Source organism: Anabrus simplex, chromosome X (genome assembly GCF_040414725.1).
Source record: "Anabrus simplex isolate iqAnaSimp1 chromosome X, ASM4041472v1, whole genome shotgun sequence".
In the NCBI taxonomy this organism is placed as follows: domain Eukaryota; kingdom Metazoa; phylum Arthropoda; class Insecta; order Orthoptera; family Tettigoniidae; genus Anabrus; species Anabrus simplex.
Window position 1 is genome coordinate 197,904,658 of NC_090279.1, and position 25,604 is coordinate 197,930,261.

At 41.3% G+C, this 25,604-nt stretch overlaps 1 protein-coding gene across 2 annotated transcripts in view; it reads right to left on the reverse strand.

The window, feature by feature from the left end:
* Positions 1-25,604, reverse strand: part of org-1 (optomotor-blind-related-gene-1) — a 231,011-nt gene that overhangs the window by 202,462 nt on the left and 2,945 nt on the right. For both annotated transcript variants that reach the window (XM_067158842.2, XM_067158841.2), the window contains exon 2: positions 1,127-1,361. In XM_067158842.2, coding sequence (XP_067014943.2) covers positions 1,127-1,361 — 235 coding nt within the window. The remainder of the gene's footprint in view (positions 1-1,126; positions 1,362-25,604) is intronic.

The following is a 25,604-nucleotide window of genomic DNA, read 5'->3' on the forward strand; positions in this document are numbered from 1 at the left end:
CACTCTTCCTTCCTTCCTTCCTTCCTTCCTTCCTTCCTTCCTTCCTTCCTTCCTTCCTTCCTTCCTTCCTTCCTTCCTTCCTTCCATCTTATCAGCTGTCCGCGTTAGTATTTCATCACTGCTAGAAACAGTTACCGTCTAGAGACACAAATCCTCGCTACTTACGCACTGTAATTATTGTAAAGGTTATTGCTAATGAAAATTTAAATCTGGCAGCTTGCGAGTACGGGCAGAGGGGGAAGGGATAAGAGGTCTAGGAAGTGAGCGGGAGGGGACAGGGGAAGCACGGTGGAATGCGCATGCTATACTATATCTTTGCATCAGGAAGAGAACTTCCAGTTCACCTCTGATTATTGAACCATTCGTAAGTTACAACTGTAATGTTTTTGTAAAATGGATAGAAAATATCCTAGTGGTGCCAAGAAACGTAAGTTCTGTTTTGTATGTCGATTTGATAGTGATGATGAGACAAATGTAAAAGATGTTTTGGCATTATGAAATATTAACATGAAAAATAGAGAAAAATTGTAGTCTATTTCAACATTTCCCTATTCATCAATTTAAGTGGAAGTAGTTCTATAACGACTATGCTAGTCTTATGTGTTGTTACGAAGAAGGGGCCCCACATTTTTAAATAGCCCAGGGCCCCCAAACACCTTAATCCGGCACTGGTGTAGCACCTTATTCCCTGACTTAAAAGACCTATTTTCATTCAATTCTGTTCACCCATTTTTTTTTTCGTGGCTCGTTGTTAATATGAACCTAGCAACAAAATACGAACTTAATGAATTCCTCAATTATCATAGCTGGTACGGTAAAAATGTTTAAGACATAAACGATCGTAAATTTAATTCTGTATATCTTTAGTCATACAGTATTTATCAATAGGACAACTAAATAACATAATAATATTAGGACGAAGAAGAAGAAGTAAGGGGTTGGAATGAATTATCCAGGAAAATGCCCGATAAATTCCAAGTTCTTTCAAGGAAGCCAGGTAAAAACTAATAGGTAATCTGCCACATAGGCGACAGCCCTAAATGCAGATCATTAATTGATTGATTCAAAGTTAAGAAGCACACGATTACAGCTTCTAAGATAACTAAGACTTAAGTGAACGACTTACCGTCCCGCCTTCGTGACGATCATCTCGGTGCCCAAGTCGTTGAACTCGTCCCATAGCGGCTTCATCTCGAGCGCCGCGCCTGCCGCCACCAACTTGGGATGTACGGGCAGCGAGCTCTTCTTGGAGGCGGCGTCCTTGTCTTCTGGAGACTGCTTGTTGTCGTCCAGCAGCGCTCCTGCCGAGCTGCCCAGGTACTCTTCACTGCCACGAGTCTTACCCGCGCTCTGCAGGCAGGCTGAAAATAATATATCAGATATTGTACGAATTTGGAATTAAAAATTTAAAAAAACATAACATTTCGCCAATAACTTTACGGAGAAAGAACAAAGCTGTTGAAATTATGTAATTGCCTGGCATTTACAGACGATTTCGCTAAATTGCGAGAGAGCCTGACAGATGCAACAATACAAATCAATCTCTTGGAAGAAATAGGTTTGACAATCTCTGTCGAAAAAACTGTCTTTCTTTGTTTATTTCTTTCTTAATCTGTTTACCCTACACTGTTGATTTTTCCTTTGGACTCGGCGAGGGATCCCACCACTACCGCCTAAAGGGCAGTGTCCTGGAGAGTGAGACTTTGGGTCGGGGATACAACTGGGAAGAGGGCCAGTTCCTCGCCCAGGTTACCTCACAAGCTATGCTGAACAGGAGCCTTGTGTGGGGGATGGGAAGATGGGAAGGGATAGACAAGGAAGAAGGAAGGAAGCGGCCGAGCCCTTCAGTTTTAGGTACCATCCCGGCATTTGGCTCTTATGCGGTCGCTAGTGGCACGACAGCATCTCTGAGTAAGTTCATCTTCTCAATCCTGCGCCTAGTGATCCTATGATGAGATTCAGCACATACCGCGGAGCTACCAAGATGGCAAAGAGCTCCGCAGTACCACGTGTATGCATAAGTTTTTGTCGGTTTTTATGGTAAAGAAAACACGTAATTATCAAGGGAAATTCATTTTATGGTTTATTAAAAATCTTGGCCATCGGCTTCTACACACTTCGCCTAAGTGTTAGTCAAAATGCCGCCAAAATAGGATTACGATTTAAATTCCTATACTAGACTTAATTAAAGTTGGCGTCTGACAGGTAAGGTTGGAGGGAGGAGCATTGCACGTGCCATTTCACGATGTTGCCACATTCAAGCATTCTTTTCTACATGCTCTTACCCCTCGCTTCCGGCTCACTTGTTCCCTCTTTCATTCTGACTGCTGTGATCTGCTGTAGACTACCTGGCCAGGTGGTGTCGTCCCATTTGCGATCACTCTTATACAAACAATCAGGTTCTTATCAGTGACAATGACAGGTTTGGCAACTCCCAGAAAGACGAGCTGCCCTGGAGTTTTATCTCCATGGCAACCGCAGTCGCCCCTCCCTCGTTTCCATGGCAATCACACAGCCACTCCCTTTATCCCGCCCCGGCAGGCAGTAAAGGGACCTCCCTCTAAGAAATGTCACACACCAACTCTTATTATTAGCAGTATAGTTCATTAGTTTTTGTAGTGATCATGAATGCCTATGGGGAATATAGGAATAACAATGTCACGACAACACGATCGAAAACTATAGATTTACTATTAGATTTAGACTGAAAGGTGTAGTGGTGGTGATTATTGTGCTAAGAGGAAGTACAACTAGGCAACCATCCTTTATATAACACTAACCAGACAGAAAAATCGGAAGGGATCCAACAGGTCTGAAAATGAAGGTATCGGCCAGAGGAAGACAAGGGCCACGAAGAGCGTGAAAATGAAAAACTCCCTAACCCTCGAGTGCTCTAATACCGTCGTGGTCGGAAAACAGCAAGGGAGGTCGAATAGGATAGATGAAAGTGAGGAGCCTGGCACAAGAAGTGGAAGCAATGACAGCACTCAGCTAAGTGCCCAGTGATCGCCAACCCACGCCCCCTCCCCAAGTTGAGAGCCCCTGGGGCCAAATTTAGTCACCTCTCACGATAGGCAGGGGATACCGTGAGTGTTATTCTACCCCCTCCCCCACCCACAGGGGCATAGATTGAAAGGAAGTTAAAAAGAGCATCAAAAGCCTCAAATCAACATACTGATAGAAATAAACAAGAATACAAGATTTTTATGCGATGAGGCGCTGGTGTGTAGCCTGTAAGTTAAAAATACCGTGGTTCGAAAGTTTAAAAAAAAAAATCTTTTGACAACCTCATACACGTTTTGTATTATTGAGGATCTTCTAATTTCTTTAATAATAAAATAGGTTATCCTAATGAACAACTGCGTGACATCCATTTTCGTATCCACAGTCTTTTATTATTTTTGGTTAATTCATCTCGTACTATATCTAATACTTGGGCGCACAAGATATGTAATAATTTTCTTCAGTTTCCTTGGATCTGTTTTACCGAAGTCTGACATTGTCTTGTCTTGTCCTGCGTTGTCCCCGTGTAAACTCGGCTTAAAGTACTGTACAACAAAAGATCTCTTTTATACGGTGTCCCAGGTCAATATTCAGGGATATGACAGAAACGATCATTTAAAGCAAAAACACTTCATATGGACATATGCCTTATTCCGAATGGTTTTCGAGATAGAACACATTTAATGTACCTTTGTCTTGGGGCTAGTTGCGCGCACGTATGTGTGTTACAGCGCAACGGACTACGCGCTATGTGTACCGGAGCAACTTCGAGGGAAAATGAAGGTTACGCCTGTAATGTTCGGAGGGAATTCATGCATGACCTAGTAGCAGACATCGTAAAAAAAAGAAAGGAAAAAAATGTGCGTTGATAGAAGTGCGACCAGGCGAGTTGGTTCTGCTGTTAGGGGGGCGCAGCTGTTAGCTTGTATCCGGGAGATAGTGTCGTCAGCCCTGAAAATAGGAGATGTTGTCCATGGTTTCCCATTTTCACACCAGGCAAATGCAGGGGCTGTACCTGAATTAAGGCCGCGGCCTTTTCTTTCCCTATTGTCGCTATAAGATCTATCTGCGACGTAAAACAAATTGTAAAAACATGTAAATTACAGTAGAACCCCACTTAAACGAACTTCGCTTAACCGAAATGCTCTGGCAAAATTGTATTTTAATATTTTTCTTTTGCTCTCTCGTAATTCTCTTGCTATATGTGCTGAGAACCCCAAACCCCAAGGCACTTAACGCCCTTGAAAGGGCTTTGGCCTGCCCAGCGACCACTGCTCAGCCCGAAGGGCTACAGATTACGACGGGTCGTGTGGTCAGCACGACGCATCCTCTCGGCCGTTATTCTGGGCTTTCGAGACCGGGGCCGCCATCTCATCGTCAGATAGCTCCTCAATTCTAATCACGTAGGCTGAGTGGACCTCGAACCAGCCCTCAGGTCAAGAGAAAAATCCCTGACCTGGCCGGGAATCGAACGCGGGGCCTCCGGGCGAGAGGCAGGCACGCTACCCCTACACCACGGGGCCGGCATATGTGCTGAGAGCTACTAGGCAAACCCTATTTTTATATTATGACTTATGCTAGAATGCGCGAGTCGCATAAAACAAACCAGTTTCTTACTGTCTAGTTCGTTCCAGGATACATTCTTTTCTTGAACAACCAGAAATTATTATTATTATTATTATTATTATTATTATTATTATTATTGTATTATTCCTCATGAAGATTATGCAGACGACCCCGACCTTGACAATAGCAGTTCTGAGAACTGAGTTACAGCAGATGATGGATTTAATACACTGGAGGTAAGATTCATTTCGAATTTTCATTAAAATACAGTACCACACGCTTTAACTACAGTTCGTTCGTAATCTGTTTACCCTCCAGGTTGGTTTTTTCCTCGGACTCAGCGAGGGATCCCACCTCTATCGCCTCAAGAGCAGTGTCCTGGAGCTTTAGACTCTGGGTCGGGGATACAACTGGGGAGAATGACCAGTACCTCGCCCAGGCGGCCTCACCTGCTATGCTGAACAGGGGCCTTGTGGGGGATGGGAAGATTGGAAGGGATAGGCAAGGAAGAGGGAAGGAAGCGGCCGTGGCCTTAAGTTAGGTACCATCCCGGCATTCGCCTGGAGAAGTGGGAAACCACGGAAAACCACTTCGAGGATGGCTGAGGTGGGAATCGAACCCCCCTCTACTCAGTTGACCTCCCGAGGCTGAGTGGACCCCGTTCCAGCCCTCGTACCACTTTTCAAATTTCGTGCCAGAGCCGGGAATCGAACCCGGGCCTCCGGGGGTGGCAGCTAATCACACTAACCACTACACCACAGAGGCGGACTTTAACTACGGTACTGTAATAATATATTGTTTAATTATTTCAGATTGCTTTGCGCTTTGTTGAACAAAGCAATGAACCTACACCAGCTGATGTATTGTTGATTAAACGGTGGCGCGACAGCGCTGCACCAAGAAAATTCAGAAGAAAATCACTGATTTTATTCAATGAGTGACATTATGTAAACATGTTAATGTTAATATACAGTATGCACCTTTGCTTAACAGAGTTTATGCATTTTTATTTCGACATTTAACTTCCCAAAATATTTACCATGTGTCTTCCAAAAAACGCGTCAACCGAAGTGGCTCCGCCCCCTTTATTTCGGATAAACGGGGTTCTACTGTATATATACAGTATAAGTGCGGTGTAAAGGTAGAGTCTCAAATCTCAAGGCCTGACAATAAACATCGGTTCCGCGGCGATTTTCGTGAACTAGTGCTGCTGTGAAGTTTCATATTGCGCTTTATTTACGCATTTACTGTTAAGTACTGTATGTATGTACAATGTATGTTCCATCATACCTCTCAACCAAACTTGGTACACAGTTTATATACCTCGGATATTTAGGTGGTAATAGGTTAGAATGCAAAGTAATTTGGTTTGTAGGCAGTGTGATGCAACCCGTTGTACTACAATGTAGGAAGAGTAGCATAAATTCAAGGAGTTCTATAGGCTGTACCCCTAATATCTATGCAAATCTCATAGCATAACCGTTGTACAGTGTAGGGTACACTTGTTACCTATCAGTACCTAATAATCCGGACTCTACGGGATATAACTTACTATCTGAAGAAAAATACTGTGGGATAAGACACTGCTAGCATCCCTACGTTTGGTGGTTTTAGAGAAGTGACATTTAAAAATAATTCAAAATCACCAATATTAGTGTCGAATCCATACCTTTCAGCTTCGCTGGGTTGAACTGTGGCACTCTGAAACCCATTCAAGTTCAGCCTCCATCGGCATGGGGGAGAGTGTTGAAGAAGGGTGAAAAATAAAATGTCCCAAATGAGATTAGCGTTGAATGTACAGTTTTCGGGTTCGGTAGGCTAATTGGTGGCAGGCTCGCTGACAGTTGAAAATCGTGTACATCATATCTATAGGGCGACGCGTAAATACATACAGTTAACATTTATTTTTATTATTTATTTGAAGAGATCAATGAGCTGCAACAAGGACGAAGTTCTATGCGAAGCAATATAAATTAAATCTTTTAATTAAACACACAAGAATAACTCTGTAAAACCACAAAATAGTTCGTGAAATACCAATCAATATCGTATTGTGTAAATAAAACGTCTGTGTAAATATTCTAACTGTATATAAGCACAATCTGTACCCTAAAATTGTAAAGTTTTAATATTGTAATTTTTAATTGGGGATAGAGGCACATTCGTGTATGTGGCGATAAGCCCTTTGTTCATTCACCATGCCTGAAATGTATATACAATTTGTGAAAAATGAATAATAACAATAATAATAATAATAATAATAATAATAATTCTTTCTTTCTTAATCCGCTTACCCTCCCACCTCAACGGCAGTGTCCTGGAGTGTGAGACTTTGAGTCGGGAGGATACAACTGAGAAGGAGTGCCTGTACCTCGGCAGTGCAACATCACCTGATGTGCTGAACAGAGGCCTTGTGTGGGGATGGGAAAATTGGAAGCAACAGGCAAGGAGGAGAGAAGGAAGCATCCGTGGCCATAAGTTAGGTACCATCCCGGCATTTGCCTGGAGGAGAAGTGGGAAACCGTGGGAAACCGCCGAAAACCACTTTAAGGATGGCTATGGAGGGAATCAAACCCTCTCTACTTAGCTGACCTCCCAAGGCTGAGTGGACCCCGTTCCAGTCCTCGTACCATTTCTCAAATTTCGTGGCAGAGCCGGGAAACGAACGCGGACCTTCGGGGGTAGCAGCTAATCACGCTAACCACTACACCACTGAGTCGGACAATAATAATGATATTACAACAAAGAAATCTACAAAAATTCACTTGGCACGTAATTAAGAGGTATTACAGTACCCGGTAAGCGCGTGGAATAATTTATAACGGGGGTCTCCTTGGTAAATATAATAAAGCAATTAAAGTCCGGTCTGATTTCTTATCACTACAGCTCGGAAGTTGAGGAAAAATCTATTTTTCCTCCAGTGTCCGAAGATGATGCCCAACACAATATATGTTCATTCTGGGTCAGTGTAGGCCAGAACATGGTGAGTTTTATTTGTCCTTTATGCCTTTTCTCTGGCATTTTTGGCTTATTGGTCCTTTTTAGCTTTGTTTAAGTCTTAAAAGTTTTTTTTTCAACTTCACCTTTTTTCCACTATATTTTTACTGTCCATTCTCAATTAGAATCATTATCAGTTCATCCATCACTTCTTTAACATTACTCTAGTGAATACATGTTTTTGAACCACATCTGGAAAGAGAGTAAATGAAATGAAAATAAAGCTAGTGCTAAAAACAGGGTTATCAAATTCAATCAATCAATCAATACTGATCTGCATTGAGGGCAGTCGCCCAGGTGGCAGATTCCCTATCAGTTGTTTTCCTAGCCTTTTCTTAAATGATTGCAAAGAAATTGGAAATTTATTGAACATCTCCCTTGGTAAGTTATTCCGATCCCTAACTCCCCTTCCTATGAAAGGACATTTGCCCCAGTTTGTCCTCTTGAATTCCAACTTTATCTTCATATTGTGATCTTTCCTACTTTTAAAGACACCACTCAAACTTCTTCGTCTACTGGTGTCATTCCACGCCATCCCTCCACTGACAGCTCGAAATATAGTACTTACTCGAGCAGCTCGTCTCCTTTCTCCCAAGTCTTCCGAGCCCAAACTTTGCAACATTTTTGTAACGCTACTCTTTTGTCGGAAATCACCCAGAACAAATCGAGCTGCTTTTCTTTGGATTTTTTCCAGTTCTTGAATCAAGTAATCCTGCTGAGGGTCCCATACACTGGAATTGTGTGCAAGACACGTGAAGTATTGTAAGGAGAACATTTTAATGGAAGTGTTTTTGCTTCACACTGGAACCCTTAACATGCACTGATGTGGAGGTAAGTTTCTGGGTGTTTCCCAAAGTGCTGTCTGAAAACCGACATCCTTTACACCTAAGAAACTGTAGATGACTATTGTGATGTACTGCAATGCCAACTGAGGTAAGGTTACCGAATTCCAATTTATGTAACTCTAGAGTGGTTACGCCAGATCTGATTTCAGTTTTACTAATTTCCTTCTCCAGAATGCTCATTGCGGGTTCGCAGGATTCATTCCAGATGGAAAAAATATTTCACTCTAAATTCTGCAAGTACCTTTTTTAACAAACCCGGAATTCCTTTTTTAAATTATAAATTAAAAATGTATAATGTCTGAAAGAAAAAGTATTTCACTCATTAAAACCGAAATTATGAACGAATTCGGATCGCATTTTTACGACGTTTTTGCTTGTTTTTAGATCCATTTTGGATACTTTTAGTCTTTTTTATAGCTCCGTTTTTTGGCAATTTATTGGTCTCAACTTCCGAGCTCTACTTTACTATCTTGAGTTATGCTTAATAATGAGTATAAATGCCACATTTAATCTAATTTTCAAAAGTATTTTAACAAGTTGTGAAAAATTAAAATTTCATAGGCAAATCAGTCTGGGAGCGGATTTTTATGAGCTAAAAATATGAAAAATATGTATCTTTTATGTGTTAAAAACCTGAATATATATTCGATAGAAATTGAAAAACATTTTGCTTTAAATTTCACATAATCACTCCCGATAAAGACAAACGGATGTTTGTGTATGGAAAAGTAGAGTATGATGTGCTAGAGTAGATAAGGTATTTACAAAAAAGGTAATGTTTTGTTTAACTGTGGCAAAAGCAACGCGTCATCTTTGAAAAAATGGTACCATTCTGTAATGACTAATCACACGTCGGAATATTAGTTGCTGAAGTAGTCTCGGTATTCCCCGTCACCTTATCTCTCCGTGATTGCCATTCGCTGACAAAAATAAAACACGAGCGAGTTAGAGGGTAACAACTTGAGCAGCAAATTAAATCGCTGTCTAAATGTAATGTAATGACGAAGCCATTGACCAGAAAGTCTTCAAACTTCCACAGAAAGTCCATTAATAACCACAACATTAAAAATAGGACGTTAGATACACTGTTAAAAAATATAAACTTCACTTAATAGCATAAGAGCATTTTAAATTTCATTGAGTAAAGAATGTTAAACGAGTAGTATTTCTTGTACTGTAATATTTCCTTTTCATGGAATTGCTTGTTGTACTCTTGTTGTTGTAGTGATTGTTGTTGGGTACTTATGTTTTAACATTATTTGATTATCACTTGAAATGATAAGCTAGCAGTAAACTAATCCTATAGTATTGTAAACCATAGTATTAAGCACTGGAGAAATACTTAAGTTGTGTATGAATTTGTATATGATGATGCTGGACTTAGAATTTTAAACTCATAGTACTTCTTGTAACATCTTCTTTTCATGGAATTGCTTGTCGTACTATTGTTTTTGTCGCTGTTGCTGGGTAATTATGTTTCAACTTTATTATTACATTACTGTAAGTGACCATTGCCACCGGGATATTTTCCAATTGCGATGTATTTGTTAATAATAATAATAATAATAATAATAATAATAATAATAATAATAATAATAATTAATTTTTTTAATTTCGTCTGGCTATTTCTAGCCGTGTGCAGCCCTTGTAAGGCAGACCCTCCGATGAGGGTGGGCGGCATCTGCCATGTGTAGGTAACTGCGTGTTATTGTGGTGGAGGATAGTGTTATGTGTGGTGTGTGAGTTGCAGGGGTGTTGGGGACAGCACAAACACCCAGCCCCCGAGCCATTGGAATTAACCAATGAAGGTTAAAATCCCCGACCCGGCCGGGAATCGAAACCGGGACCCTCTGAACCGAAGGTCAGTACGCTGACCATTCATCCAACGAGTCTGATATAATAATAATAATAATAATAATAATAATAATAATAATAATAATAATAATAATAATGCCAATATGTGTTTGTCAGTGTTTACGCTTCGGGGTGCATAATAGGAATGATAAACTTAGTAAACTGTATTAAAACATACTCAAAATAATATGTAATTGCATAAAACTCGGCTCCCTATATATCACTAATATTACTATTGTGACAATTAGATCATTGTCTACGACAAACGATCACACAGATGTTCTGAAACCCAGGTTGGAGGGATTTATCAGTTGACAGGATAAAAGAGAATTACTGTACCTCATGATGTTTCAAGGATTGTCTTTTTTTTTTTTTTTTGCGAAGTTGCAGGATTAACATAATTTCTAAATCATCTATTTCACCAGTCGGTCGGAACTTCGCGGAACACGCTCCCGACTGCTGCCGACTCCACGGCCGGCTGCAGCGCTCTGGATATAGCCGCTAGGGAAGAGGACCCTGCACACACTCTCTCATAGCACCACCCGACACAGTGACAACAATACTGAACAACGCGAACAGTAGGAAATAATTCGGCTAGCGTAAATTTGTAGAGCAATACTTAAAGTTAATTCCGGTGTGCCTCAAGGGTCCAACTTGGGTCCATTAATTTTTCTGATGTTTATACATTATTTGACAGATCTCAGTTTCATTACTTCTTAATTCTTTCATAAGAAGTCGTCTGAAAGATGCCTCTGTAGTTTGGATACCTTAATCTAAATCACATAGTAACAAAATGGAGAAAATGGAAAGGATTATTTAAAGATTCCCATACTTAAAACGTTACAATCGTTCTTCTTATTAGGATAGAATATCACCTGATATGTGATGTTAATTTTGTTTCCTTAAAGAATCGAAGAGAAATATCGTACGCAGTTGTTTTTTCTATACACATGTGTGAATGGCATGTTGGATAATAGCGTTTTGCTTGATCAGGTTTTTTTTTTTTTTTTTTTTTTTTTTTGTGAAAACATCTAGCTTAACGTCTAAGGAAACCTTACTACTGTAATCGAAGCACAAAACTCTACCGTAAAAATTTAATAATTCGATATTAAAGAGCATAGACATTGACTTTGATTCTACATTTTCAAAATTTCTTGTTTTGATCAAAAAGAACTGTTCAGAATATAAAATCCGAATGTCACATTTGTAGATTTATTTCATTTATACAACTGTACTCTTAAAGGGAATATAAATGACCATTTTGTTGAAAACTTTTCATTTCTTTACACAGAAACATTATTTGGAATTTGCTGATTAATTTGGTGTATTATTTATCAAATTTGGTTGACTAGAAATATATGTAATTAAATTTAATTTCTTGCATAGGGTATTTTTAGGACTTCATAAAACATAAACTACAGAATTATACGCCCTCTCCAGAACCAACTCATAACCTTCCTTAACAAGCTCTTTAATATGATTACCCCAATGAAAATTATTCCTTATATTAACACTTAAGTACTTAATTGTTTCCCATGAGTAACTATCACCCCATCAACACAATAATTAAAACTAAGAGAACTTTTGTTCTTGGTGAGCCTTACAACTTGACTACTCATCCTATTTATCATCATACCATTATCCACTGTCCAACTCACAACATTGTCTAAGTTCCCCTGCAACTCATTTACTACTCTATTCAGTATAACATCATCTGCCTTATCTGTGATTCTAATTCATTACTCATATAATAACAATAATAATAATAATAATAATAATAATAATAATAATAATAATAATAATAATAATAATCGTATGGCCCCAGCTACCGTGTGCAGACATTTCAATTTGACGCCATCTGGCTGCCTGCTCGTCAATTTCGACGTTCCGTTTTACTATAGGCTCCCACTAGATGGCAGACCGAGTAAACCGAAACTCTCTTGGGCGTCTATGACTGAGATTTAATGAATTTTGTCGGGTAAATACCAAATGTGTCACCGGAGATCTTTTACATGCCGATATCGTACGACATGGAGTGTCGAATGGACTTTTTTCCGCCCTTCAAAAATCTGACTACCTCTGTCGGGTTTGAACCCGCTATCTTGGGATCCGGAGGTCGACACTCTACCGCTGACCCACAGAGGCAGCTATTACTCAAATAATTTATACATATATAAGAAAATATAAATGTCCAAAAGTAGTGTCTTGTGGGACATCCCTCTTAATCATTACAGGATCACATGATGCTTCATCTACTCTAATTCTCCGAATTCTATTTTCTAGAAATGTAGCCACCCATTCAACTACTCTTTTGTCTAGTCTAGTCTAATAGCCCTCATTTTCGCCAGTAGTCTCCCACGATCTACCTTAGGAGTTTCTAATTTGTAAGCGCTTGAGGGCCATATTGGAAACCTTGGGCACGATCGCGGGCGGTACTTTAATAATAGGTCAATTGTCGTAAGAATCCGTAAATATAAGAGAGGTACCAGTATGAAATAATAGGCGTAGTTCAATCGAAATGAAGTTTTAATCATTTTAATTGCTTAAAACTCTATTATACTGATGACAATTGCATTTTGAAGAAGAAAACCCAAATATATCAGTTCATTTGCATTCATATTTGACAAATGACAAAAAGTTTTAAAAATACGGAAAAACAAACTGAAATTAATAAAGTAGTCAAACCAAAACTTAAAAGGCAATTTAGTGGAAGTAGTAAGAGTCTGAAATCCCAGCAGTGTACTTCCTTGAAAATTTCTTCCGAGTATGCAGCACTGTGTAACAATTAGTATAAAAGGAAAAATTGAACCCTGCATACACACTCTCATAGCACCCCCCCCCCCCCCCGACACAGTAACAACAATACTGAACAACGCTAACAGTAGGAAATAATTTGGCTAGCGTAAATTTGTATAGCTATACTAAAAGTTTATTCTTGTGTGCTTCGAGGGTCCAACTTGGGTCCACTGATTTTTCTGATATTTATAAATTATTTGACAGATGTTGTACAGTTATCTAATGTTTTTTGTTTGCAAACGATGTTAAGTTGTTCAAATAAACAAGAAACGATAACGATGCACTTCAGGTACAAGTAGATTTGAGTTGTTTCAATAATCTTTTCAATATTACAAAGTGGTTTGTAATTTCTTTTTCTTACGCAAATGGCAATTGTATTTCTTTGTATTCATTGCATGATATGTGCCCCCGTGGCTCATGTAGCAGCGCACCGACCTCTCACTGTGGGTTCCGTGGTTCAAATCCTGGTCACTCCATGCGAGATTTGTGCTGGACAAAGCAGAGGCGTGATAGGGAAAACCGGAGAACCGGCAACACTCTCCAATATCATTTCATCTGTCATTCATTAATCATTGCCCCAGAGGAGTGAGACAGGCTTCGGCAGCCAGCACAATTCATATCCTCGCCGCTAGATGGGGCTTCGTTCATTCCATTCCTGAACCGGTCGAATGACTGGAAAACAGACTGTGAATTTTCATTTTCATTTTCGTTGCATAAAATGTGCACAGTAAGGTTGTCATGGAGTTCAAGGCTTGGTATGGATCCCATAATCATTTTTGTAATGGCATTTGTTAGGTCTCATTTTTTGGGTTTTATTTTTTAAATCAAAAATAATTATTCAACTCAAATTAATACTTAAAAATAGGAAATAATATTAAATAATGTATTATTAGTTCTGACTTGAGTCTAAAGAGTGTAAAAATTAATACATTTTTGAACAAGCTATGAAATAGTATTTGTAAATTTTCTTCACGTTCCTTAAAATCCTTTTTTAAAGCCATCGCGGGCCGCATGTGGCTCCCGGGGTGCCATTTGGAAATCCCTTGTCTACCCTATCAAATGCCTCGGATATGTCAAGATATACAGTCCATTTGACCTCCTGAATCGATTTTTTCTTTACTGTTTGCTTTACGTCGTACCGATACATATTGGTCTTACGGCGACGATGGGATAGGAAAGGGCTAGGAATCTGAAGGAAGCGACCGTGGCCTTAAGTAAGGCACAGCTCCAGCACTTGCTTGGTGGAAACCACGGAAAACCATCTTCAGGGTTGCTGACAGTAACGGTCGAACCCACTATGTCCCGAATTCAAGCTCACAGCTGCGCGCCCCTAACCGCACGGCCAACTAATCCAATCTTTACTCAACCCAACATAGAATTTATTAATACAAAAAGTAATTCAGATCAACACTACGAAAACAATAATTTGAAGCTTGGTGTGCCCCTACAGCACAAAAGAGGTAATTTTATACAGAGAATACACACTTACAAATAAGTACATTTTAAATGACTTAGGACGCTCGACATAGAAACTCTTGCAGTTTGTCCCAGACTGAAACCCATCGTTGATGATCACCTTCCTTATTATTACTTCTATCCTAAAATTGTAAAATGGTTATTTACTTCTTTTCTCTCTTTATTAATCCGTTTACTGATCAAGGTTGTTTCTCCCTCGGACTCAGCGAGGGATCCCACCGCTACTGCCTCAAGGGCAGTGTCCTGGAGTGTGAGTCTTTCAGTCCGGGGATACAACTGGCGAGGAGGACCGGCCAGCATCGCCTGCTATACTGAATAAAGGCCTTGTGTGGGGGGTTAGGAAGATGGGAAGAAATAAATTTGGCACTAAATCCTACGCAAGGACAGGTAGTGTCTAAATATGAAGTTTGGTAGAAATATATCCAATAGTTTTCTACTTACAAGAATTTAGAAGAGAGAAGGAAGCGGCCGTGGCCTTAAGTTAGGTACCAACTCGACATTTGCTTGGAGGAGAAGTGGGGAAAGCACGTAAAACCACTTCGAGGATGACTGAGGTGGAATCGAACCCTCTCTACTCCGTTGACCTCCCGAGGCTGAGTGGACCCCGTTCCAGCCCTCGTACCACTTTTCCAATTTCGGGCAGAGCCGGGAATCGAACGCTAATAACTACATCACAAAGACAGACGATTCTTTACTTCCGTTAACTCACCTTGAAGTGACATGCACCGGGTATTCCACGGGACTTGGGACTAATAATCCGAATTTTCGTAAGCATCTTCCTTATTTAGTGTCGTAATAACGGAAAGAACATAGTCTATATTTGAGCGTTTGTTGTATACAGTTTTCTGACAGACCTAATTTAGCAAATATATATTAAGGTTGGTCATAATCAAGCGTGCCTGCCTCACACCACTGGGTTCCGTGGTTCAAATCCTGGTTTCTTCATGTGAGACTTGTGCTGGACAATGCGGAGGACGGGAGAGGTTTTTCTCTGGGTATTCCGGGTTTCCCTTACATATTTCGCTCCAGCAGAACTCTCCAGTATCATTTCATCTATCAGTCATTAATCATTGTCCCAGAGGAGTGCTTCGGCAGCTGGTACAATTCGTATGCTCGCCGCTACATATGGGGCTTCGTTTATCCCATTCCTGCCCCAATCCAATGACTGGAAACAGGCTGTGGATATTCATTTTCATATTAAGGTTGGTCATGCCTATTTTGTGTGAGTGAAAAATCACGGTTTCGATCCTCCTATCAACCCCCCGTCTATTTAAGGATTTAGAAATAAATTTGGCACTAAATCCTACGCAAGGACAAGTAGTTTCTAGATATGAAGTTTGGTAGAAATATGTCTAGTAGTTTTCTACTTACAAGAATTTAGAAAAACAGACACCAAAACTTTTTAAAAATATGCAGGTGGTCATTATTAGACCTAAAACGGATAACTGTGCGAAAAACTTCGCCAAAATATTCAATGTACAGACACACGGTCGTTACGTAGATTTCAATAATACCCATTTATCTAACATACTGTTTGCAGTCTTCGCCCTTTCCTTTGCATCCGTTGTTGATTTTGTTCTGGGTAACTCATTGTTTTATACATGCTATTTGTTTGGTATGGGCTGGGCTGAATGGCTCAGACGGTTAAGGCGCTGGCCTCTCAGCCCAACTTGGCAGGTTCGATCCTGGCTCAGTCCGGTGGTATTTGAAGGTGCTCAAATACGTCGGTCAGGTGACGGCAGATTTACTGGCACGTAAAAGAACTCCTGCGGGACTAAATTCGTGCACCTCGGCGTCTCAGAAAAACCGTAAAAATAGTTAGTGGGACGTAAAGCAAATAACATTAGGATAAAGGATTGTATGTATTTCGTAAGCTGTGGCGAGAGGCAGCCTTGAACTCCACGAGGCAATTAAAAATGTAAAAACTGAGCACATGGCTGTGTGGTTTGTGTCATGTAGCTGTCAGATTGCATCCGGGAGATAGTGGGTTCGAACCCCACTGTCCGCAGACCTAAATTGGTTTTCCGGGGTTTCCAACCAGGCAAATGCTGCGTCTGTGCCTTACTTAAAGCCACGGCCGCTTCTCTCCCACTCCTAGGCCTTTCCTGTCCAAACGTCGCCGTAAAAGCTATCTGTGTCGGTGAGACGTTAAGCAAATTGTAAAATGTAAACTGTCCCTGAGATTACATGATTATTTCTTCAATAGGCAAAAGATTGAGCGATTGTTTATCAGTGTTAAAATGCGTCTAGACTACGGTGAGATCCGAGACTACATATTCTGTAAATCAGGTTTGAAGAACTCCATTCTGACACAACATATTTCAGCTGCACTCATCACGATCTTAATAGAATTTATGAGCTTACAATATTTCACATGCGCTGTGTGAACTTCCCACCCTGCTTCACTTCCTGCGTCCTGGAAGATGAATGTTCAAGCTAATTCCTTCGGGAGCTTGAGTCTCCGCCTGTCACATACATCACTCCCGTGGGCCAGAATTTGTCCCGACAAATCGACCATGATGCGATCCAGATAACGTCATTGCTGCAAAACAATTCGACACATTCATTGCGGTGTGTCAGTAGCCAGCGTGTCTCTTACCCCTATTCCATTGCCGGCCAGTTGAAGAATTTAATCGTCAGGAAGTCGTGCGGGTTGTTAGGAACACCCCACGTGCACATTTACAGCTGTCATTAATGAGCAATGTAGCTGTAACTTTAAGTATCCGCAAGGAAGGGTGGCAACACTGTATTCGTTAATAAAGCAATTTCTTAGCGCCAACAGTCAAACTATCCAAACACTGTCAGGTACAATGTTAGATCGAAGTATCTCTGAAAAGTACTGCAGGTTAAAGGTCACTGCAACCCTTAAAAATCCTCGATAATGTTGTGAGATGGACAATAGGGAATGGTATGGTGATAAACGGGGTTGAAAGTCAGGTTGTGAGTTTCAAAAATAAGAAAAGTCCTCTCAATTTTAATTAGTGCGTTGACGGGGTGAAAGTTCCTTATGGGGATCACTGTAAGTATGTAGGTGTTAATATAAGGAAAGATTGTAAATAAAGGGTGCAGATCTCTGCACATGGTTATGAGGGTATTTAGGGGTTGTAGTAACAATGTAAAGGAAAGGGCACATGAGTCTCTGGTAAGCCCTCAACTAGAGTATGATTCCAGTGTAAGGGACCCTCACCAGGATTGCTTGATTCAAGAACTGCAAAAAATCCAAAGAAAAGCAGCTCGATTTGTTCTGGGTGATTTCCGACAAAAGAGTAGCGTTACAAATATGTTGCAAAGTTTGGGCTAGACAAACTTGGGGAAAAGGAGACGAGCTTCTCGACTAAGTGGTATGTCCGAGCTGTCAGTGGAGAGATGGCGTGGAATGATATTAGTAGACGAATAATTTTGAGTGGTGTCTTTAAATGTAGGAAAGATCACAATGTGATGATGAAGTTGTAATTCAAGAGGACAAACTGGGGCATATATTCCTTTACAGAAAGAGCAGTTAGGAACTCGAATAATTTATCAAGGGAGATGTTCAATAAAGTTCCAAATTCTTTGCAATTATTTTAAAGAAGAAACTAGGTAATAAATAGATAGGGAGTCTTCCACCTGCGCGACTGCCTAAATGCGGATCAGTAGTGATGATTGATTGATTGATTGATTGATTGATTGATTGATTGATTGATTGATTGATTGATTGATTGATTGATTGATTGATTGATTTTGGATGTTGAGTACTTAACAGTAACCCAAATATGCTCTTAAAAGCAGCTAACCACCACCCATAAAATGGAATATATGATTAAACATATTTACATACATACTTCCAACGAATGATTTTTCCATTAGTTGTTTCATACAGGGACATTGTTTTATCTATGACGGGGATTGTTACTCGCCCGGTCCCCAGCGCTGTGAGCTTGTCTCCCGCCAAGCAGTATGCCGTGATGCGCTTCTAGGTGCCACAAGTTCCCCTCCCATGCAGTCTGCTGAGATTTTTATCAGCGTAAGGTTCAGTTTAGTAAGTGCTCAGTGTGTTGTTGCAATGCAATTTTCATTACGTGAGAGTGTGTATACACACAATTCCTTCATAAAGTACAGAAAATCTTCTGTGGAAACACCATGACTCAGTGCCGAACGAGCGCTGGCCGTATTACGGAAAGTGCTTGGCGGGGGACAAGCTCGCCGCGCAAGTGATCGACAATCCCCGTCACATAAAAATGTCCCTGTATAAAAAGCACAATTCAATATACAGTGTCATTGCACTAATTAAATTACTTCTCTTACTAGTTTCTTTAGCTTAATTAATTAATTAATCAATCATCAATCATTTTATAATCATAATAATAATGTTATTTGCTTTACGTCCCACTAACTACTTTTTAAGGTCCTCGGAGACGCCGAGGTACCGGAATTTAGTCCCGCAGGAGTTCTTTTACGTGCCAGTAAATCTACCGACACGGGGCTGTCGTATTTGAGCACCTTCAAATACCACCGGACTGAGCCAGGATCGAACCTGCCAAGTTGGGGTTAGAAGGCCAGCGCCTTAACCGTCTGAGCCACTCAGCCCGGCAATCATCAATCATTAAACTGTGGTCAGGACCGAATATATTTTAAATTAATGTCGCAGGCTCGTACTGCGGTCTCAGAGACCACATCACTGTTCCTTTTAAGATTTTATTTACGTCGCACCGACACAGATAGGTCTGATGGCGACGATGGGACGAGAAAGGCCTAGGAATGGGAAGGAAGCGGCCGTGGCCTTAATTAAGGTACAGCCCCAGCATTTGCCTGGTGTGAAAATGGGACGGAAAACCATTTTCAGGGTTGCCGACAGTGGGGTTCGAACGCACTATCTCCCGGATGCGAGCTCACAGCTGCGCGCCCCTAACCCCACGGCCAACTCGCTCAGTCACTATGCTCTTAGACATTAAAATGCTTTGTAGCACTCACTTTAACTTTGCACACTTTGCAGAAGAGGATTTTGTTTTACGTTCGGGAGAGAAACATTCCTCCCCGAACTCTTTAACACAGCCAATGTCTTAATTTAACACTTTCTTTGGGTATCCTTATATTAGCTCTATCACTGTTAATGTAACTATCGAGCCTTTAAAATCATCTTTTGAAATGCTTAAGGAAGGTAATTTAGGCGCTATCTGAAGTGGTTACAAGGCACAAGTGATAGCCTTGGGGTATTTCTTTGTGTATTAACAAGGGTGGCATAGGAGTGGAAGTAAATACTCGCACTGCAATCTTACCATAGAGGAAATTACTCTAAAACTAGTGATGTAAACTCAGACGAGACGTATCAAGCGTCAATTAATACCTTTGAGCCCCGAGCTTCACGTTTCGTCACAATGCCACAAACACATTTATACAAGAAACATCGGACATCACATTCGAAGTACAGTAGCCTACATTTTATGTTCAAAATGTCCGACTCGTTGGCTGAACGGTTAGCGTATTGGCCTTCGGTTCAGAGGGTCCCGGGTTCGATTCCCGGCCGGGTCGGGGATTTTAACCTTAACTGGTTAATTCCTACGGCACGGGGGCTGGGTGTATGTGTTGTCTTCATCATTTCATCCTCATCACGACGCGCAGGTCGCCTACGTTCAAAATATGACATTAAACAACAGCAATGGCAAAAATATGACCAAAACAATCAAAATGAGTAAAATATTAATTTTGTATGACCTTTTGCTGAGAAACGTCCAGTACGTGCTTAATTCCAACAAAACGGAAGACGGGTACATTACATTTTCCAAACATCCAAACCCTAATGATTACTAACGACAGCTGGAATAAATCACACACGGTATTCCCAACACCCCACCCATAATGTATTTTTTACGACCATTGGCTATGTTATTTTTATCAAGTAATAAATTAAAATTCGTCAGAATTGTCTCCGAATGGCTCCTAAAATCTCCAGAAAAGTCACTAGTCGCTATCCTTGAAATTCTGTCACTAAATTATTAAAAAAGACTCCAAACGTAGCGACTAGTCTCTAGAATCGACTAGACTGATGTGAACGAACACTAACATAGTACGCGAGAACGAGAGATTGACAATCCAATCGATATACACGTCGCGATATACAGGTTTCAATAAAAATCGCACATTCGCGCGCATTTCTCGTATTAATAGACGTCGGTATTTAATTTGAAAGCGGCAGTGAACGAAGGACTTCCGGCCACTTGCGTACAAAGCTAAAATCGGGAGAAATAATAGAATAATCGGGAGTCTACCGCCTAAGTTGGCAGGTATGCAACAGAGTCGGAAGAAAACTAAATGTGAAGGCGAACAATATCGAAAGCTCATAAAACTGATCAACGATAACATTACTTTGACCATTGTTGTGATGTGATTTTTCTCTTCTGCTGCCACTCATCTCGGATAGATGGGATTACTCCTCGGTCCCAAGTAAAACAGCCTGTCTCAACATTGGCAGAAAGTAGCTGGGGAATTAGATAACATTGCACATACTTATGACTGTCCCCTGAAAGTCGGCTACTACAACTAGTAGTAAATAAAATCGAAACAGAGCCTAGTCCCCGCTGATCTCATCTAAACACACAAAGCTAGCATGGGAAATTATAATCAATCCCTCTGCATTTATGGCTTATTTTAATATTTCTTCTTTATCTGTTTACCCTCCAAGATCGGTTTTTCCCTCGGACTCAGCGAAGGATCTCACCTCTACCGCCTCAAGGGCAGTGTCCTGGAGCTTGAGTCTCTAGGTCGGGGATACAACTGAAGAGGATGACCAGTACCTCGCCCTGGCAGCCTCACCTGCTATGCTGAACAGGGGCCTTGCGAGGGGATGGGAAGATTGGAAAGGATAGACAAGGAGGAGGGAAGGAAGCGGCCGTGGCCTTACGTTAGGCACCATCCCGGCATTTGCCTGGAGGAGAAGTAGGAAACCACGGAAAACCACTTGCAGGATGGCTGAGATGGGAATCGAACCCACCTCTACTCAGCTGACCTCCCGAGGCTGAGTGAACCCCGGCCCTTCGGGGGTGGCAGGTAATCACACTAACCACTACACCACAAAGGCGGACTATTTTAATATTTTTCGAATGATACCTCAGACACACGTTCACTCCTATTCATTTTAGGAGTTCGATCGGTTATTGATTTTGATATTATCATCATGAGGAAACTGAAATAGACCTCGTTATGTTTGTACGGGAAAGGTCACTCTAAGACACGTGTGCTAGTTAGCGAGGATGCGTCGTACGCGTGATGCAATCAGCCACTAAATCTCGTCTCTCCACGTGCCAGCAATAACCTTCTCCGAAGTGGTTCCTTCCTGGAAATGTCAGCTGTTTCATGAAATTACCGCACTTCTCACTTCAAGGACTGAGTTCGAAAACTGGCTTCTAATCCAAATCGTTTTTTATTTTTATTTTTTATTTTTTTTGTACAATAACAGTCCGCCTCAGTGAGGTGATCAGCAGTGCCAGAATTTTGATGACCTAATAATGTTCAAAAAATGAACAACAAAATGGCGGCAAAAATCCAGTAGAACTTAAAAATAAGATATAAATTTTAAGTGAAATTTTACAATCAGTTGGTACAACCTGTATTTATTTTATAGAGATTATAATACGCTTTGCCGTGTCAAGAAAATAAGGTGAAATTCTTTACGTTTCGCAGAGAACTTTGCTCTGCGTCTTCAGAAGAAAATCTCAACTGTTCACGAAGAAGACTTCTCCAATTGGAGGTGTCTCCCCTGGAATGTGGGCATTTCCAAGAAGTAGGTAAGGTAAGGGTTGTTCTGCCAGAAGTCAGGTCCGAACCTCCGCGGAGGTGTTCCTGAGCTGGAGTTTACGTGCGGTAGGGTGGCCAGTTCCTTTCCGCTCCTCCATTCCCTTTCCCCCACCAACAGCGCGTGGCAACCCATCCAACTCCAGACCACGCCCAATGTTGCTTAACTTCGGAGATCTCACGGGATCCGGTGTTTCAACACGGCTACGGCCGTTGGCTTCCAAGAAGTAAGGGGGTGAAAAATATTTCTTTAGTCCCCAGACCGACAAAGCGTCGTAAAGATTCTCAAACTTCCGTAGTCATCCTCACTTAAAGTTGCGATAATATCCAATACCACACGCATTAATGCTTCAAATCCAAAAAGTGTAGAATAATCTAATAAATTCCAAAAAATTACCAAATAATGTCGTGTAAAGAACTCCATTTTCTGACTTAAGTCGTTAGTCCACCCATGTCCTCAATTTTAGAAAATGACTTCAACATATAAAATGGCAAAAATGACAAACAATGACCAAAAATGGCTATGAGCATGCCCCATGGTGTAGGGGTAGCGTGCCTACCTCTTACCCGGAGACTCCGGGTTCGATTCCCGGCCAGGTCAGGGAATTTTACCTCTACCTGAGGGCTGGTTCGAGGTCCACTCAGCCTAGGTGATTAGAATCGAGGAGCTATCTGACGGTGAGATAGCGGACCCGGTCTAGAAAGTCAAGAATAACGGCCGAGAGGATTCGTCGTGCTGACCATACGACACCTCGTAATCTGCAGGTCTTCCGGCTGAGCAGCGGTCGCTTGGTAAGCCAAGACACTTCAAGGGCTGTAGTGCCATGGGCTTTGGTTTGGTGGGGGCTATGATGAGGATTTATGAACAAATTAGCAATATCTGTTGTGAACCAATTAAAAGATGACATGTCATCAAAAGCCTAGCCCTGATGATTACCTGCTGCAAGCCCGGGTTCGATTTCCAGCTCTGCCAAAAAATTGAAAATTTGTACGAGGACTGGAATGAGGTCCACTAAGCCTCGGAGGTTCGATTCCCACCTCAGTCATCCTCGAAGTGGTTTTCTGTGGTGTCCTCCTTTCCAGGAAATTGCCGGGATGGTACCTAACTTAAGGTATGGTCGCTTCTTTCCCTCTTCCTTCTCTATCACATCCCCCTACAAGCATAGAAGGTGAGGCCGCCTGGACGAGGTTCTGGTCCTGCTGCTCAGTTGTATCCCCGATCCAAAGTCTCACGCTCCAGGACATTGAGGTGGTAGAGTTGGGATCCCTTGTTGAGTCCGAGGGAGCAACCAACCCTGGACGGTGAACAGAAGAACAGCGTGACAGATAACCGGGGTTTTTTAAATTACTGCCTAAAGAAAGGTGGCGTGTTTAATTATCCACTAATTCATAGAACTATTACATGTACAGGCGGCCCCGTGGTGTAGGGGTTCGATTCCCGGCCAGGTCAGGGATTTTTACCTGGACCTGCGGGCTGGTTCGAGGTTCACTCAGCCTACGTGATTAGAACTGAGGAGCTATCTGACGGTGAGATAGCGGCCCCGGTCTAGAAAGCCATGAATAACGGCCGAGAGGATTCGTCGTGCTGACCACATGACACCTCGTAATCTGCAGGCCTTCGGTCTGAGCAGCGGTCGCTTGGTAGGCCAAGGACCTCAAGGGCTGTAGTGCCATGGGGTTTGGTTTGTTCATTACATGTACGGTCAGAATGTTATAGTTTTAATTAAGTTACTTAACCCTCCACTGCATGAATTACCGGGCGACTTGACGGTGCGGTTACGGGCGCGCAGCTGTGAGCTTGCATCCAGGAGATAGTAGGTTCGAACCCCACTGTCAGCAGCCTTGAACATGGTTTTCCGTCTTTGCCATTCTCACACCAGGAAAATACTGGGGCTGTAGCTTAATTAAGGCCACGGCCTATTCCTTCCCACTCCTAGGCCTTTCCTATCCCATCGTTAGAGCCCTGCACAGATGCGGATACAAACTCTATGGCAGTGGGAATAATTTTGCTGATAATTTCTAAATAATTATGTTTATTGATTTCCACTCAGGTATACTCTTGTTTTTGCCGCACTTAAATTGCTCAACTGTCAACCTTTACCCTTCTGTCGAAATTCGCTCAGAGCATCAAAAAACTTACCATTTTGTAGGGTTTATTTTTCATTTTTGACGTGTATACCCCCCCCCCCCGGGTACTTTCTCTTGTATGCACAGGTGTAATAGGCTACTGTTCCTTTGGTGAATGTTTTATTGTATAGTATTGAATCAAAATCTCAAAAACGACCTGTTACCTCTTTGTCGAAATTCGCTCAGAGCCTAAAAACTTACCATTTTGTAGCTTGTTTCCAGTTTTGATTTATATATACGCCCCAACCCCCACTCCGGCTCCCGTTATATCCCACAAAAACCAGTAACTTTAGATGTGTATTGACATTTTTGTCCCCGCTTCCACATATCTAATTTCCAATCGCCACTACTGAATACCAGAAAAAATGCTTTCTGTCAGTGGTTCATATATCATCAGTAAAGGGAGATAGGGATGAACTCAATGATTTGTTTCCGTCTGACGAGGCATTGTTCCATTTTGATGGATACGTTAATGCACAAAATTCACGCATTTGGACTGCGGAAAATCAACATCAGTTGCACGAGCCCCATCTACACGCACCAACATTGGATATTTGGTGTCCAATGTCAGATTCATCACATTCTTTCATGACGCAGTGGAGAGTAAGCGCTATGATGGTGCGACGATTTGTAAACACTGTACCTGAAGACCAGCAGTAGAACAAGTAGTTTCAGCTGGACAATGTTATGGCTCACACAGCCAACACTACTATGACTTTCTTCCATTAGCGTTTTCACGAACAAGTGATTTCGACACCTGATTTATACCGCCTGATACCTTAAGGATGCCGCTTACAAATCTCACCCGCACATTATTGCCGAATTGCAGAGAGAAATTGAAGTATGTGTTGCTGCACTTCGTGAACAAACGTTACAACATGTGTTTGAGGTGATCCATCAGTGAAATTCAAACGTTCTATACTATCAAAGGTATATTTTTTAAATTCACAGAAAAGATGCAATATAATATCAGAAGACTGTTCAGAAAATTGCACTCCTGTAGCTTTCATGGTGCAGACAATATGGAGAAATTACTTCATTTTTATGGCATGCAACATAAAAAATCCATCGTATTGAAAATATGATTTTTTCAACTCCGTGTTTTGTCAACAGAATCATAATATATGCACCTTTTTAAATTGCCCTGCGAGTTGGCCGTGCGCGTAGAGGCGC